This window comes from Phacochoerus africanus, chromosome 15 (assembly GCF_016906955.1).
Source record: "Phacochoerus africanus isolate WHEZ1 chromosome 15, ROS_Pafr_v1, whole genome shotgun sequence".
Classification (NCBI taxonomy): domain Eukaryota; kingdom Metazoa; phylum Chordata; class Mammalia; order Artiodactyla; family Suidae; genus Phacochoerus; species Phacochoerus africanus.
In genome coordinates, this window is record NC_062558.1 from 853,204 (window position 1) to 870,796 (window position 17,593).

General features: G+C 44.7%; 1 protein-coding gene across 1 annotated transcript in view; it reads right to left on the bottom strand.

Annotated features, from left to right (window-relative positions):
• LOC125116655 (SHC-transforming protein 3-like) overlaps window positions 1-17,593 on the bottom strand; it is a 74,514-nt gene that overhangs the window by 16,649 nt on the left and 40,272 nt on the right. Inside the window, exon 3 of the mRNA XM_047762087.1 lies at window positions 13,819-13,893. Coding sequence (XP_047618043.1) covers window positions 13,819-13,893 — 75 coding nt within the window. The remainder of the gene's footprint in view (window positions 1-13,818; window positions 13,894-17,593) is intronic.

Sequence of the window (17,593 nt, forward strand, 5' to 3'; positions counted from 1 at the left end):
ATACTTTCAGAGAACTTTTTTTAGACGTATTAACACATAGATTTTTTTATATATATCACTCTTCTGCATATGTAAAAAGAAATAGGTAAGTGAAATAAATAAACTAAAATATTCCTCCAACCTCTTTGCACTGTGATTTCAACACTTCTGAATCACGTTCTGATTCAGTTGTTGGTATCTGTGCATTTCTATGCAATCTTATCTTCTGAGCCATCAAGAATGTAAGTGAAACAGCAGTTTTTAAAAGAAGGCTCCATGACTATTGCAGTCTTTTCTTCCTAGCCACTGAAGCTTATTATTGGCCTTTCCAAAACGGGTTGAGGGAAGGATTTTGGCCAACAATGAAGACTTGAGTTGCCTTGACTGGTTGGTAGACTTATCATTGAGGATAAAGCTGTCCGCCTGAGATGTCCTCAGCAATGGCAGCAAACACACAACTGTGTTTAAAGAATTAAAATATTTAACGCTGTCAGGTTTGTGGGTAGGAGGTTACACTGCTTCTATACACTCCTATTTTGTACCAATATGCACACATTAATTTTTTGGTGTTATTTTTATACTCAGAAAAAAGAATAGGCGTTCCCATCATGGCTCAGTGGAATCTGACCAGTATCCAAATGAGGACACAGGTTCGATCCCTGGCCTCCCTCAGTGGGTTAAGGACTCAGCATTGCTGTGAGCTGTGGTCGAAGACAAGCTCGGATCCCATGTTGCTATGGCTGTGGCGTAGGCCATTGGCTATAGCTCCAATTGGACCTCTAGCCTGGGAACCTCCATATGCAGTGGGTGCAGCCCTAAAAAAAAAAAAAAAATACATCTTGATCCACCAAGTAGAGTTGTTTCATGAAAATGTTACACCTGATTATTATCTGGGCATTCCCCACTTCCCAAGGCACAATATTCTCCACCTGTTAGTTCAGGTCTAAGAAGCTTCTCTGATGTGAAATGCATTAACTGACCAAGTAATTATTAATCAAAGTCTATGAAGTAGAAGGAAAAGCCAGTCATCAGGGGTCTTAGAGGTTAAGAGGGTTCTCTTCTCTAGGGAAGAGAAGAAACCACAGTGCATTGATTCTACAATGCACATTGCTTTCATATTTTAACATTTCTGAAACTTCCATGGGCCAGGCAGCAGTCATGATGTAGTTACCATTTCCTACATATATGCATCACAACTTGCAAAATGAGTATCTTTAGCTTGAAAGAAAATTTCGGAGACAATAGTGGAGCACAATTATAAAAGACAGATTTCTGGGAGTTCCCTTCATGGCCCAGCAGCAACGAATCCATCTAGGAACCATGAGGTTGCAGGTTTGACCCCTGGCCTCGCTCAGTGGGTTAAGGATCCAGCATTGCCGTGAGCTGTGATGTAGGTCGCAGACACAGCTCAGATCCCACGTTGCTGTGGCTGTGGCTCCGATTCGACCCCTAGCCTGGGAACCTCCATACACTGCAGGTGCAGCCCTAAAAAGACATACATACATACATAAATAAATAAGTAACAGATTTCTTGAGATATAACTTCCGCAAAATTCACTCTATGTCGAAGTTCAGTTCTATGAGTTTTGAAAAGCATGTACAGTCATGTAATCACAACCAAATCAAGAGAATATTTCCACTATCCCTGAAAGGTTTCCCCATTCCTCTTTTGTGGTCAATCCCCTCCCTCTACCTCCAGACTTTGGCAATTGGTGGTGTGACCTCTGCCTCTAATTTTACCTTTTCCGGAATGGCATACAAATGGAATCACATAGCATGAGTCTTTTGTGTCTGGCATCCTTCACTCAGTGCAGTGCTTTTGAGATTTATCTATATTAATGCATGTATCAAGATTTGGTTAAAAAGACCACTAGTAAGATAGAATCAATAATCAAAAACTTGCCAAACAGAAACCCCCAGGATCAGATGGCTTCGCTAGTGAATTCTATAAAGTGTTTAAAGAAGAATTAATACTGATTCTTCCTAAAGTCTTCTAAAAAACAGGAGCGAAGGGGAGAAGTTGCAAACTCATTGCAACTGGGTCAGCATTGCTTAGATAACAAAACCAGACAAGGACAATACTAAAAAAGAAAGTACAGGCCAATATCCCTGATGAACATAGACGCAAAAATCCTCAGCAAAACACTAGCAAACCAAATTCAACTACCTTAAAAGGATCGTACACCATTATCAAGTGGGATTTATTCCAAAGATATAAGGATGGTTTGACATCTGAAAATCAATCAGTGTGATACACCCTTAACAAAATGAAGGATAAAAATTAGGAGTTCCCGTCGTGGCACAGTGGTTCACGAATCCGACTAGGAACCATGAGGTTGCGGGTTCGGTCCCTGCCCTTGCTCAGTGGGTTAACGATCCGGCGTTGCCGTGAGCTGGGGTGTAGGTTGCAGACGCAGCTCGGATCCCGCGTTGCTGTGGCTCTGGCGTAGGCAGGAGGCTATAGCTCCGATTCAACCCCTAGCCTGGGAACCTCCATATGCCGAGGGAGCAGCCCAAGAAATAGCAACAACAACAACAACAACAACAAAAAGACAAAAGACAAAAAAAAATTATAATGATTATATCAATAGATGCAGAAGAAGCATTCAACAAAATTCAATATTCAGTCATGATAAAAACTCTTAACAAACTGTGTGTAGAGGGATCATACCTCAATATAACAAATGGCATGTGTCACAAGCCCACAGCCAGCATTGGACTTAATGGAGAAAACCTAAAAGCTTTCCTAAGACGCCCTTTCTTGCCACTGTTATACCACAAAGCACCGGAAGTTCTAACCGAACAATTAGGCAATAAAAAGAAATAAAAGGCATCCAGACTGCAAAAGAAGAAGTAAAACTGTCTCTATTTGCAGATGTGTAGAAAACTCTAAAGACTCCAACAGAAAACTGTTAGAACTAATAAACAAGTTCAGTAAAGTTGCAAAAAACAAAATCAATACACAAAAATAAGTCATGTTTCTATGCACAGGCAATGGACTATCAGAAAGAAATTAAGGAAACAATTCTATTCACGATTGCATCAAAAAGAATAAAACACCTATGGATAAATTTAACCAAGACGGTGAAAGATCTGTAAGACACTGCTGAAAGAAACTGAAGACGACACAAATAAATGGAAAGACATTCCATGCTCTTGGAGTTAATGAAGGAATTAATATTATTAAATTATTTTTTTCTCTCATTTTAGTGTACTATTGACAGGTTGTTGTTGTTGTTCTTTGCTTGTTTGTTGTCATTTGTCTTTTTAGGGCTGCACTCGCAGCATATGGAGGTTCCCAGGCTAGGGGTCAAATCAGAGCTACAGACGCCGGCCTACACCACAGCCACAGCAATCACAGGATCCCAGCCGCATCTGCAACCTACACCACAGCTCATGGCAATGCTGGATCCTTAAGCTCCAACACCGGATCCTTTACCCTAAATTATTAATATTAAAATGTCCTTACTACCGAAAGCAATATACAGATACAATGTATCAAAATTCTAACAGCATTTCTTACAAAAACAGAACAATCCTAAACTTTATATGGAAACATGAAGTACCCTGAATAGCCAAAGAAATCTTAAGAAAGAACCAAGCTGGCGTAACATTTCCTGTTTCAAAGCCATAGTAATGAAAATGGAACAGATAAAGAGCCCAGAAATGAACGCACTCATATATGGTCAATTAACTTAAAAAATCCAAGAATGTACAATGGGAAAAGTATATTTTTTTCAATAAATAGTGTTGGGAAAAGTGGACAGCCACATGCAGAAGAATGAAACTGGACCATCTTAAATCATACACAAAAATCAATTCAAGTGGATTAAAATCCTGAACATAAGACCTGAAACCAGAGCTCCTGTCATGGCAAAGTGGAAATGAATCTGACTAGGAACCATGAGGTTGCAGGTTCAATTCTGGCCTCACTCAGTGCATTAACGATCTGGTGTTGCCTTGAGCTGTGGTATGGGTCACAGATGTGGCTTGGATCCTGCACTGCTACGGCTGTGGTGTAGGCAGGCTATAGTTAGCTCTGATTCGACCCCTTGGCTGGGAACCTCTCTATGCCGAGGGAGCAGCCCTAAAAAAAAAAGACCTGAAACAAACAAACAAAAATCTTCTAAAAGAAAAAAGGAAGAAAGTTTCTTACCATAGGTCTTGTCAATGATTTTTTGGGTTTGACACCAAAATAAAAAGTAACGAAAACAAAGTAAACAAGTAGAAATACATCAAACTAAAAAGTTTCTGCACAGCAAAGGAAACCATTAACAAAGTGAAAAGGCAACCTACGGAGAAAATATTTGCAAATCATCTATCTGATAGAAGCTTAATATCCAAAATATAAATAGCGCTCACACAACTCAATAGCAAAAAAATGCAAGCAACATAATTAAAAATTAGGAATTTGTCCATTTTATCTGTTATTCAATTTGTTGATATAAATTTTTTTTTTTTTTGGTCTTTTTAGGGCCACACCCATGGCATATGGAAGTTCCCAGTCTAAGGGTGAAGTTTGAAGTTGTAGCCGTTGGCCTACACAACAGCCACAGCAACACCGGATTTGAGCCGCGTCTTCAACCTACACCACGGCTCATGGTAATGCCGGATCCTTAACCCGCTGATCGAGGCCAGGGATCAAACCTGTATTCAGGGATCAAACCTGGATGCTAGACAGATTTGAACTCCTAAAATTGTTCTTAATATTCCTTTTGTATCCTGGTAGTGTCTGTAGTATCTGTAGTAATGTCTTCTCCTTCATTCCTGTTATGGGAAATTCGAATTTCCTCTCTCTTTCTTTAATCAGTCTAAGTAGTAGTTTTAGTGCTTTTTATAAACTACCCTTCAGTTTCAAATATTTTTTCTATTTTTCTGATTCCAATTGTATTGACTTCTAATGTTCTTGAAGTAGCCTAAAGGGCAAAAAAAAAAAAAAAAAAAACTTAGAAAAACATGAATAGCAAGCTTCTGAGCCAAAAAAAAAAAAAATGATTCATTATATTCAGAGTCTGACTTAGAAGAAATTTTTAGGAATAGCTTTTTCATATTACTTATATTTTCCTTTTAACAAATGTACGAGTATTATAATGATATAAATCTGTATCTGCAAAAAACCTGAAATTGCTTTTTCAATATATGTAAACTGAATCTAAGTGATGTGAAAGCACTGTGTCATATTTTAATAGGTAGTGCTTTTTTTTTTAAGTGGTTATAAAATAGTGAAGCACTTTTTACAGAAGTTCTATTTTAGAGTAGATGAAATAGGGCCTGTGTCTTTAAAAGTCTAATACAATGTGCAATAAGGTAAAAGCCTCTGGAGTAATTCAGACAAAGTGGTCTTATAGCTCAGGCCAAAAGCAAATACTTCTTCTAGCTGAATATATGGCCTTGAGGTATGGCAATGGACCAGGGGTATGGGGCACTGTGGTTATGCAAAGGAGGTATAATAAGGATTTATAAGAAATATATTTGGAAAGCTATGCTGGGACAGGTTAAGTAGAACACTGAGTAATAAATTTTAATTTTTTCATTGTATTCTGCAGGTAATGGATGAGACAAGGAAGCTTAATGGGGAGTAAGATATTTCAGGCACATTAACCGATTAGCAAGTATAAAGGGAATTGAAGGAGAGAGAGACACTAGAAGAAAGGAGAGCAATTACTAGGAAGGCTTCCAAGGGAGAATGAACAGCATCGGTAATTGAACAGAGAGGAAAGATGAGACAAGACTGACTCCCTGGTTGCTACTTTGGGAGAATGTGTGGGTTGTAGTTATGACAAGCATTCAAGGAGATGTGAGCTGGACCCAACTATGGCAACAGAGGTGAGAATGGAAGGATGTAACCAGAACAGAGAGGCAGAGATAGGTTGCTTGGGACTTGGTGACTGGCTAAGTATCTCCCAGAAGACACAGGGTCAGTTACCTGCTAAAAATAAAAATACAGGGCCCACAGTATAGCACAGGGAAATCTACTCAATACTGTGGAACAACCTACACAGAAAAAGAATCAGAAAAGGAATGGATATATGTATATGTATAACTGATTCACTTTGCTGTACACCTGAAATAACACAACACTGTTAAGTTAACTATACTTCGATAAAAATTTTTAAAAGAATACATTGTGCCTCAGTGGAAACGAATCTTGACTAGCATCCATGAGGACACAGGTTCCATCCCTGGCCTCGCTCAGTGGGTTAAGCATCCAGCGTTGCCTAGCGCTGTGGTGTAGGTTGCAGACACGGCTTGGATCCTGTGCTGCTGTGGCTGTGATGTAGGCCAGCCACTGCAGCCCTGATTTGACCCCTAGCCTGGGAACTTCCATATGCCTCGGGTATGGCCCTAAAAAGACAAAAAAAAAAAAAAAAAGAGGAATACACAGCTGGAATTAAGAGAAGGTCCAAAGGTACAGATACAGATTTACAGCTTATATACCTAAAAGTGTTATTTAAAGCAATGAGATTACTCACAAGGAGAGGATATAATAAAAATGAAAACAATCATTATTAATAATGATTAGCTAATAATCTATATTAGCTAACATATCTTGAGCTCTTCCAGGTACCAGACAGCACATTAAGTGCTTTTCAGATATTAACACGATTTCTGCTCAACCCTATGAAGAAAATCATTATGATCCCCATTTTAAAGATGGGGAAACTGAGACACAAAGAATTTACTTGCACAAAGTCACACACCTGGAAAGTTGTTCAACCTAGCAGAAACCCAGATAGTTTGACTCTAGAACCTACAACCCTAGCTGCCCTCTGCAAGGACAGAGTTCCTTATGGAATGATTTATTTGGGGGTAAGTGAACTCAGAGAAAGAGACAGAAAAGGAGCAATCAGAGGGGTACATTCTTACACAAATGTTCTTCTGGCATGACGATTATAAATATACACCATGCCAGATGGTCCTTAAGGAGAGTATGGAATAAATGCCACATATTCATCTTATGGATTCTATTTAAACCATTCTAAGCCACCAAGTCATGTATGCTCTCCATTTTTAAAATTTTTGGATGAGTGGGATCACTTGAAAAAAATAAATAGACCTATTTTCAAATCTGTGGTTTCATACAGGGTAGTTTGCAAATGGTTCAGGAGTTTAAAAATAGAACTCTGGAATATTGCTTCTCCAAGTGTGGTACCTGGACTGGCAGCATCAGCATCCCCCAAAAACCTGGTAGAAATGCAAATTGTCAGTCACTGCCCCAGACCTACTGAAACAGAAACTCTGGGGGTGGGGCCCAGCCATCTGTTGTTACAGGTTTCTCAGGTGATTTTGATGTATGTCCAAGGGTGAAAGCCAATGATCTAGAAAATGAGATGATATGTGTATGTGTATGAAATCTTTGGAGACCTTGTCCCAAGTCAGAACTCACCATGTGGCCTCTCTATGCTCAGCCTGCTGGATTCCTCAAGAAATCCATACTACAGTGGAGCCCAGGTTAGGTGAGAAGTCCTCTCCATGTGGTATGATATGATAGAGAAGAGGCCAAAGATCCTTGGTTCCTATTTCTTTCATCCAGAGATATTAGCAGATCAACCTTGGGAATTGCCCTGGCGTCGCCCCAACCCACTGCAGCAGAATCTCCATGGGAAGGCAACATGGTAATTGACAAGTTTCCTGTTTCCTCTGCCTTCACTTTATAAAGTGACGTGCCTTTACCAACACAAAGTTTCACCAGGAGGCAGAACCAGTTGCCAAAGAAGTAAAAAAAATAAACAAATTCTGAGGCCCTGCAAAGTCCTTGACAAATTCTGCTTAAACTCTTACGTAGTGCATCTAACGCTTTCTCCCCATTTCAATGACATCTGAACTTATCCAAGCCACCCGCCCTCCCTGGCCACATAGCCTTCAATACCCCAGGTCATCTATGCAGCCAACCCACTGTCCAAGCCCATGCCAGGCCTGAGCCCACCAGTTGGCTGAATGGTAGGAAGATCTCCGCAGCCGGGTTCCCAGGAACAAGTCCCATGGTTGGAAATTTTCATGACCATGGGCAACAGACGCCCTCCCTGGGAGAGACAGCTACCTGTTGTACCTGCTCCCCACAGCCAGCCTGCCAGACAATGAGGATGACTGATTTCCTCACAAAGTGCTTGACATGAAAGGCAAAACGAGGAGGTAAAATAATGACTCTCTTCCAGTTGGGGAACAAAAAAAAAAAAAAAAAAAAAAAAACAAGAATCAGACTGATTAATTGCAATGGTCAAGACAAGAAAAGGAAGATGACTCCCTTGAAGCTCTAAGGGAGGGAAATGGCATCATGCTTTCCCCCCAGCCCCCTCCACCCTGCCTAGCCCACGCTATCTCACCCCACACCCCCTCAGCCTGTCCCATTTCACAGCCCCCCACCCAGCCCACCCTCCCTCCTCTATCTATCCTCTCTCCCCCAGCAGCATCCTTCCCACTCCACCTCTCCCCATGCTAACCCATCCTATCACTCCAAGCCCATTCAAGAGGCAAGAGCCTCATAGTTTCTACAAACTATTCATGTGAAATATTTCAAAAAACATTAATAAAAGTGTTTCTATTACTGAGTGAAATTCAATGAAGAGCTGCCAAAGAACAAGATGAATGAAGCCAGTAGAACGGGTGGTAGCATGGTCTTTGCAGAGCCCACTGTATCCCCCAACTGACCCTCTCCTAATGATGTGTACCTGCCCCATTCATCCGAGTTACTGCAAGCATCTCACTTGCTTTGTGCCCTGCTCCAGGCCAGCATACCACTGTGGCCAGAAAAGGAGTTTTGTACTTCCCAGGGAATGCCCATCTCCCAGTGGGCCCTCTGCTCATGCATGTCTGGGGCTTGCCTGCAGTCCTGCCTTCCCGGAGGATGCCACCCTCTTGCTCAAGCAAACAGGTGGCTCTTGACTCTGGATTCAGACTTGCTCTGGTTCCAGTCTTGACTTTGCCCCTCCCTGGCTCTGTGGTCTAACTGTTGTTTTTTGTTTTTGTTTTTGTTTTCTTCTTAGGATCACAGCTGCTATATATGGAAGTTCCCAGGCTAGGGGTTGAATTAGAGCTATAGCTGCTGGCCTATACCACAGACACAGCAATGCAGGATCCAAGCTACATCTGCAAACTACACTGAAGCTTGTGGCAATGCTGGATAATTAACCCCCTGAGCGAGGCCAGGGATCAAACCAACATTTTCACAGAGACAACGTGAGGTCCTTAACCCACTGAGCCACACTGGGAACTCCTTCAGATAAACATTCCTTTTTTTTTTTTTTTTTGGCCTTTTGGGGCTGCACTAGTGCCACATGTTAGTTCTCAAGCTAGGGGTCTAATTGGAGCTACAGCTGCTGGCCTACACCACGGCCACGGTAACATGAGATCCGAGCCGCATCTATGACCTACACCACAGCTCACAGCAATGTCAGATCCTTAACCCAGTGAGCGAGGCCAGGGATTGAACCCGAATCTTCATGGATACTAGTTAGGTTTGTTACCACTGAGCCACAAAAGGAACTCCAGGTTTTTTAAACATTCTGATCCTCAATTTCCTCATCACCGCAATGTACACAATGTACCCCCCAGGGGGCCTGAAAGAATACCCCACATGCTCTCATCGCAATCTAAACTTATTATGATAAATGACACAGGAAACCATAAAGAAACCAAAAAGACAATTTACAGAATGGGAGAAAAGAGTTTCAAATAATGCTACTAGAAGGCTTAATCTCTAAATATAAAATATAGAAACGACTTATACAACTCAACAGCAAAAAAGCCAACAACCCAATTGAAAAATGGGCAAAAGACCTTAATAAACATTTCTCCAAAGATATACAGATGGCCAACAGGCTTATGAAAAAATGCTCAACATCCCTGATTATTAGCGAAATGCAATCGAAACTACTATGGGGTACCATCTCACACCTGTCAGAATGGCCATCATTAATAAGTCCACAAATAACAAATGCTGGAGAGGGTGTGAAGAAAAGGGAACCCTCCTACACTGTTGGTAGGAATGGAAATTGGTACAACCACTATGGAAAACAGTATGGAGGTACCTCAGCAAACTAAATATAGAAAAACCATATGACCCAGCAATACCACTTTTGGGCATATATCCAGACAAAACTTTCCTTGAAAAGGACACATGCAGGGAGTTCCCGTCGTGGCTCAGTTGTTAACGAATCCGACTAGGAACCATGAGGTTGTGGGTTTGATCCCTGGCCTTGCTCAGTGGGTTAAGGATTCGGTGTTGCCGTGAGCTATGGTGTAGGCTGCAGACACAGCTCGGATCCTGCATTGCTGTAGCTCTGGCGTAAGCCAGAGGCTACAGCTCTGATTCGACTCCTAGCCTTGGAACCTCCATTTGCCACGGGAGCAGCCCAAGAAAATGGCAAAAAGACAAAAAAAAAAAAAAAGAAGAAGAAGAAGAAGATATGGCATATATACACAATGGAATAAGACTCAGCCATAACAAGGAACAAAATAATGCATTTTGCAGCAACATGGATAGAACCAGAGACTCTCATACTAAGTGAAGTAAGTCAGAAAGAGAAAGATAAATACCATATGATATCACTTACATCTAGAATCTAATATATGGCACAAAGGAACAGAAAAGAAACTCATAGACTTGGAGAACAGACTTGTGGTTGCTAAGGGGGAGAGGGAGGGAGTGGGATGGACTGAGAATCTGGGGTTAATAGATGCAAACTATTGCCTTTGAAATAGATAAGCAACGAGCTCCTGCTGTACAGCACTGGAAACTCTATCTTGTCACTTATGATGGAGCATGATGGAGGATAATATGAGAAAAAGAATGTATATATGTATGAATGACTGGGTCACTTTGCTGTACAGTAGAAAACTGACAGAATGAGCTATAATGGAAAATATAAAAGCCATTTATTAGAAAATAAATAAATATAAATAAACTTATTATGCCAAACAATATGAAACTGCTGACATATGATGATTGTCAACTACAAAAATGACAAGTTCATGTGGTTCCCCTTAACACCCTTCTTCTGTATATGTCTGTGTGTTTCTTTTCTCTCCCTATAGTGGAAGGTTAGCTTTTGTTTAGTGCTCTCCGTCTCTAATATCTAAACAGTGCCCGTACATGGTACATGATCAATAAAAATCTGTTGAATGAATAAATGACATGCTTAGAGCAACATAATAAGTATTCAATACTAGTGTTGTTGCTATCATGACTGTTAGTATTATTATTATTATTAGCAACAGCAGCAATAATTGGCAAAGCAGGAAGATAGACAATATCGGCTTAAGTAAAAATTAATGCCACATTACCAAATAGTTTATCCTTTTCAGTAGCTTCAGTTTGTTGCATCAAACCAGTGTTAGCTGGAAAAACCGCCTCGAATGGAATTGGTTGATATTGACAATGAGAATACTAACCATCAGTAGCTGGTATTATCTATAGGAATTTGGAAAGACTGAACTGCAGAATGAAATCCATGCTAAAAACCCTATCCAGATTTGCTGAACACTCACTCTGCGTCAGGTGCAGCCCCAGCACTTTGTAGGTCTCAGTTCTCAACAGTCCTGCTTGTAGGGGTTCCAGCCCCATTGCACGGGCGAGGAACGAACCCTGAGAGGTAACCAGAGGCTGGATGCTCCTATCTGCTGAGAGGTAATTCTGGGGGGTTACCCAGGGATCGCCTTCCTCACCTGCCAGGTTAGGAGCCCCACCCATGTCACTACAGCTCTGCTCTGTGGGTCAGAAGACTGCTGTCCAAGAACTGGCCAGGACCACTACTCCACGGAGCCCATGAGAAACACCTGATTCAGAGAGACAGGCCCAGGAGTAGGGGTTGGTGCCGTAAGTCTTCAGCCAGAGCTATTGTCTTGCAGACCACAGCCCACTCTTCTCCATGTATGTCCCCATAAACATGGTCACGCTGGGGAGTTCCCTTTGTGCTTCAGCAGGTTACAAACCCATCTAGTATCCATGAGGAGGGGGGTGTGATCCCTGGCCTCGCTCACTGGGTTAAGGATCCAGCATTGCCGTGGAGCTGTGGTGTAGGTTGCAAATGCAGCATTGCTGTGGCTGTGGTATAAGCCAACAGCTGTAACTCTGATTCAACCCCTAGCCTGGGAACTTCCATATGCCGAGGGTGTGGTCCTAAAAAGAAAAAAAAAAAAAAAAAAAAAAACCTTGGCCCCACTGCCTCCAGGGTCACGTGTGGCCTCCGCAGCTCTGAAGAAGGCTTTGCCAGCACCCTCAGCCCCCTCCCACCCTCTGCTCCCTGCAACACCCTCCCCAGCGGGCTTCTCACACTAAGTCTCAGGGTCTGCTCAGGGGACAGATTAAGGCACATGGACATGCAGGTCTGGTCAAGGCAATGGCCTTGAGCACCTTTCCTGTACACAGCCTGTGCCAGATGTTTCCAGAATTAATGTCTCATTTCATCCTCACAAAGTGGGTGAATGCATCAGTGTGTACTGGCCTGCAGCTATGGAAAGAGAAATCAAGGCCTATTGAAAAGCAGACACCCATGTCCCTTGCTCCCAGGGCCCTCATGGGATCCTAAAGGCAGCTTGGGCTCAGGCCAACCTCAGATGGGGGTCCTAGTTCCTTTACTGCATCCTGACTCAGCCTCCCACCCTTTGGTGGGCATTAGAATTACTGCTCAGGGGCAGCTGAGACGGAGTCCCTCGTGGGGCCCAAGGGGGAGCAATTGCCTCAGTTTTATGCTTCATCCGGGTCTACCATGTGGTGGGGGAGAAATGCACCCTGGGGTTAAAGGCCCCCTCCCCCAGGAGGTCCTCCCAGACTCACCCAGGCCCTGGGGAACCTTCTGCCCCATTGCTGCGGTACTTTTCACATGCTTGCTGACACCTGTCCCCCTGCCTCGTGATTTAGGGCCTCTCTCTCTATTCGAGGTTTCTTGGGTAGCTATGATCCACACACCCCCGCTGGCACATTCTCACACGCAAATGATGAGGAAGGAGGCGCAGGGGCACAAAATTATTCTGGTTGGTGTTAAACCCCGCGTAACAATGTAGAAGTGAAGCGGAAGGACTCAGCCTGCTTCAGCCAAAGCCCGGATGCGTTTGCACGCAGGCAAGCTGGTGTTTTCAAAAAGAATTCTAAACTGAGAAAACACTAACTCCCTCCCTGCCAGGCCTCGCCCCCCTGGGGGTGGAAGGCTTCGAGAGGCTCAGCCTGCAAAACGTGTTCAGAACAAGTAAATTTAGAATGAGCCACTGAGGCTAAAATCGCAAGTTAGCCATCCCGCGCTACCCAGTACGCAGAGATGGGTGGGCAGGCAGGCTGTTCACACCCGCTGCTCTCCTTTCTAATTCTGAGCGTCAACCAGCCTCGGGGAAGATTTTTACAGATTTGCTCCTTTTCCTGGCATGTTGAACTTAAATCGACATTAGAGGTGTTTATTTTGTAGTGGAAAGGGAATTCTGGAATATCCTAACCGAGGAGTCTAATCAAAGAGATCAGATCCGTTGCAATATGAAGGCACCTGAGCAAAAGTCAGCCTCATGTACCATGTCACCCGTCACCTGCCAGGTGTCAAGTGTCACCTGCCAGGTGTCAAGTTTGCATAGTAACACGGCCAATACAATGGATGTGCAAAGGGCCCTTCCAACTTCTCCCTCTGGGCTTGCCAACTGAGAAAGCCGCAGAACCAAAGTCCTGCCCTTTGGGTGCAGTGTATGGAGTCGTGTGCCATCGTCCAAGAGGAAACACTGACCCCAAAGCTGAACAGAAGATGTTCAGGACCCCCCTCCCCCACAGTTTGCATCTCTGTGCCAGCCGGGGGAGTGCCACCGGGCCACACCCCTTTCCCTGGACCCTGCGCAGTTATCCCAGCAGCAGAGGTGTCTTACCTGCCCTTCTTCCTCTGCGTCCATCTCCGCCGCAGCCCCTCACGGCCTGAACGCCGCCCTGAGATGGGCAAGCCCCTGCAAACGACACAAATACCTTGTTAGTAAATGTGGCCTTTCCCCAGCGCACATCCTCTGCGCTGCTCCAATTCCCACGAACATGGTGATGAAACAGTCACGTGACACAGATGTTTGAAGCAAGATGGTGAAGGGTTGCAGTGGACGTGGTGTGAGGGGAGGAGGTCAGGACGCCCGGCCCGCAGCCTGGTCAGTCCTTCTCTTGCAGGAAGTCCAACGAGGGCCCACGGTGCCGGGAGAGGGGAAATGGCCCGTAGCCAGGATGGAAGCCCAAGGATGAAGAGGTCAGAGACTTGGTGAAGCTCAGGGATTGCGTGGGGCAATGTTTACCTTGGCCTTTTCCTCGCTTCCTTTCTTCCACTCTTCCGTTCTTCCTTTTCCTCTTTCTTTATCTCTTTCTTTTTTTTTTTTTTTTTTTTTGGAGAACACTTAGAGAGTGTTGGAAGCCAGAGGTAACTGGAGAAGCAAGCCTTCCAGGTCAGCTTGGAAAAAGGAGGGTGGCTGGGGTGCAGAAGACGCCCTAAGCCCACCTGGCTTGCCCTCCTCCAGGCTGAAGGTGGATCCCTCCATGCAGCAGATGGGCAAGCCGAGCCCCCTTCTCACTGCCTCAGGGGCATCCGTGACTCAGAATGACTCGTCCCTGGGCTCCTGTCTCCCTCAGGCCACCCAAGCATGCTGCCTATTTTGTTCAAACTCACAGCCCCATAGCTCTCACAGTGCCCAGCACTGTCGGACCAATTCCATGTGACCACACCCCACCTTCTAGCCAAAGTCCCCACATAAAACACTGGACAGCAAAGACCCCAGAATCACTGTGTTCAGTCTCACCCACCAGCTGACAGCTGATTCTGTAGCCATTTACACATGCACATTCTTGGCCTCCTTGGGCCCATGGTAACATGAGAAGGTAGTGGCCAGGGGCCCTGAACTTCAAACAAGCACTGGCATCAGCGATAAGTCTCCAGAGACCCCATCATAGGTTGAATAAGACCAAAGGGGAGGAGTTCCCGTTGTGGCTCAGTGGTTTTCGAACCTGACTTGTATCCCTGAGGATGTGGGTTCCATCCCTGGCCTTGTTCAGTGGTTTAAAGGATCCAGCATTGCCATGAGCTATGGTATCGGTTGCAGATGTGGCTCAGATCCCGTGTTGCTATGGCTGTGGGGTAGCTAATTCAAACCCTAACCTGGGAACTTCCATATGCTGCAGGTGCAGCTCTAAAAATACAAAAAAAAATAAGTAAATAAAAGAACAAAAGGGAATAATTCCCCAAGGAAGCATGGTCTCCTTTCACAAATTTTGAGTTTGCTTTTAAACCAAAGGGATTTTATACCTATTCCCAAGGAATTTTCAAAATCCCAATTCTGGAGTAGACCCCTCTATCATGCAGGTACAAAATGGAATGTTAAGGAGTAGTCACCTCCATGGGCAGTGCTGATCAAGGTCTGGGCCAAAGCAGCATCTTCACAGCCCAATGAAACCATGACAACTTTAAAATAAGGGCAATGACAAACCTAAACTAGATTCAACTGTTTACTGTCTACAGTTTGGAAAAAGCATGTTGTGTTAGGCCCTGGGCAACGTTTTCTACATTTGCAGAAGCTCATCTAGGAAGTGTAGCAAAGCCTGGACACTGAGTTCACATGTCTATGCGAGCCTGAGTGGAAAGCAAACGCAGTGATTATCAGATGAATCCAGGCAGGGCAGGAGATCGGTTGGGGTCATTTAGAACCAAAAATAACACATCAGATGTTTGCACTTACTGTGGGAGAATGACCATCTTGATGAGTGCTCTGGGTTTTACTGTGTATATTTTTATAGACTTCCATGCCCTAATAATGGCTTAAGGCAATTTCCAATAATAGGTAAAACAACGCGATAAATCAAATAAAAATTAGCAGATGGGGGGAGTACTTGCCGTGGCTCAGGGGTTAGCGAGCTCAGCTAGCATCCATGAGGACGCGGGTTTGATCCCTGGCCTTGCTCAGTGGGTTAAGGATCTGGCATTGCCGTGAGCTGTGGTGTAGGTGGAAAACACGGCTCGGTCCCATGTTGCTGTGATCTGGCGTAGGCCGGTGGCTACAGCTCCAATTAGACCCCTAGCCTGAGAACCTCCATATGCCATGGCTGCAGCCCTAAAAAAAGACAAAAAAAAAATCAGCAGATGAGGAAATCAAAAAAAGGAAGGCCATGCTAGTCCTGTGGCCACAGGCACATGGGAGCTTCCTGTCACGGCAGGGCAGCTGGATGGGCCGCTCTCCAAGCATCATCAGGTGGAGAGCAGGCTCTCCCCCAGGGGCCACCCCACATGATGAGGGACGTCCCTCTCTGATGGGAAGTACAGCAACTTAGTTCATCCCATCCCCCAAGACGAGGTGAGAGAAGTGGCAGGAAAGGATGTCTCAGGGAGCCATGGGGCATGGTCCCCACAGGCAGAGAGGTCAGTGGGAGAATGGAGCAGGGCCATCCGTGCTGTGCCACAGTAACTTTGTCTGGAGCCCCAGTGGCCTAACTCCGCTGCAAGGAAGGGTCTCCTCCCTGCTTGGGGACCCCAAGCGGAGACCCTCCCTCACGGTCCTCGGGGGGCTGATCAGCACGACGTGGAATCCCTGTGGGAAGAATGGTTCCCCGGGTGAGTTTCCGGGACTGTGAGTTGGCACTGGTGATCAGAGAGGGAGCAGAGGGCAGTCCCCACAAGCTCTGAGCTTCGGTAGTGGGATTCCTGCCTGGCCCTTCCTTAGTAGTGCCGCGCAGTCAAGGAGCTGGAGGGTAGGAGCTCAAGGGATTCGGCCTCTATAAGGCCGTGCAGGTATAGCGACCAGGCGCACAGTGGGAAACTCGTTCTTCTGCAGAAGCTTTTTCTTCCGGCGTGCATCCCCGGCCCCTGGGCAGACTTTCACAAATACTGAGTCTCTCGGCTCCTCTATGAACTCCACCAGCAGGCTGACCCAGGGAAGCAGCTGCTGCCAAGGCCACGATCCACTCGCCCTCAACGGCCCTCATGCTTGCAAACACTCACCACTTCTTTGGACACTAGGTCTTGGCGCCCACTGTGTGGAAGCTGAGCTGGAGCAACAAACGCTTAAACAGAGCTGCCCCTTAGCCATGCCCTATCCTGTGGGCATCAGATGTAGAAGCTGTTCTACTTCCTACCATAATCGCTGAGGTGGGAACTGGCAGAGCTGGGCTCCACATTACAGGCCATCTGTCCCACGCGGCGGCTGCCGATGAGTGTGGCTGAGTCACCAAGCTCCTCTGCCCAGAGTGTTAAAAGGGCAAGGCCTTTCACAGTCACTGACAAACCTGTGCGTACCATCAATGGCAGCTCCTGCTCCCAGGTGGTTTTTAAAGCTACCTATTAGTAAGAGGCCAGTAATTCACCAGTGATGCTGTTGCAAGCACCACAATCCATCTGAACCCAGACATAGGAACAACATAAAACTAAACTGGGCCCAACAAAAGGACACCTGATTTGGCTGTGAGAGCCTCTAAACGACACTTCCATCCAAAACTTAAAATAGTGGAACAGGTGAGTAGGGACTGGTTATTTGCCTATAAATACATATATATACAAAAGCCATGGCTAAGACGTTTTTGAAACAGGTTTTCTAGGGCCTAATGGAACTTAAATCCAACATTAGATTTCTGTACAACTTTTCAAGAATACCTTTCGTATATAAAGTAAACCACGGTGATAGAGTT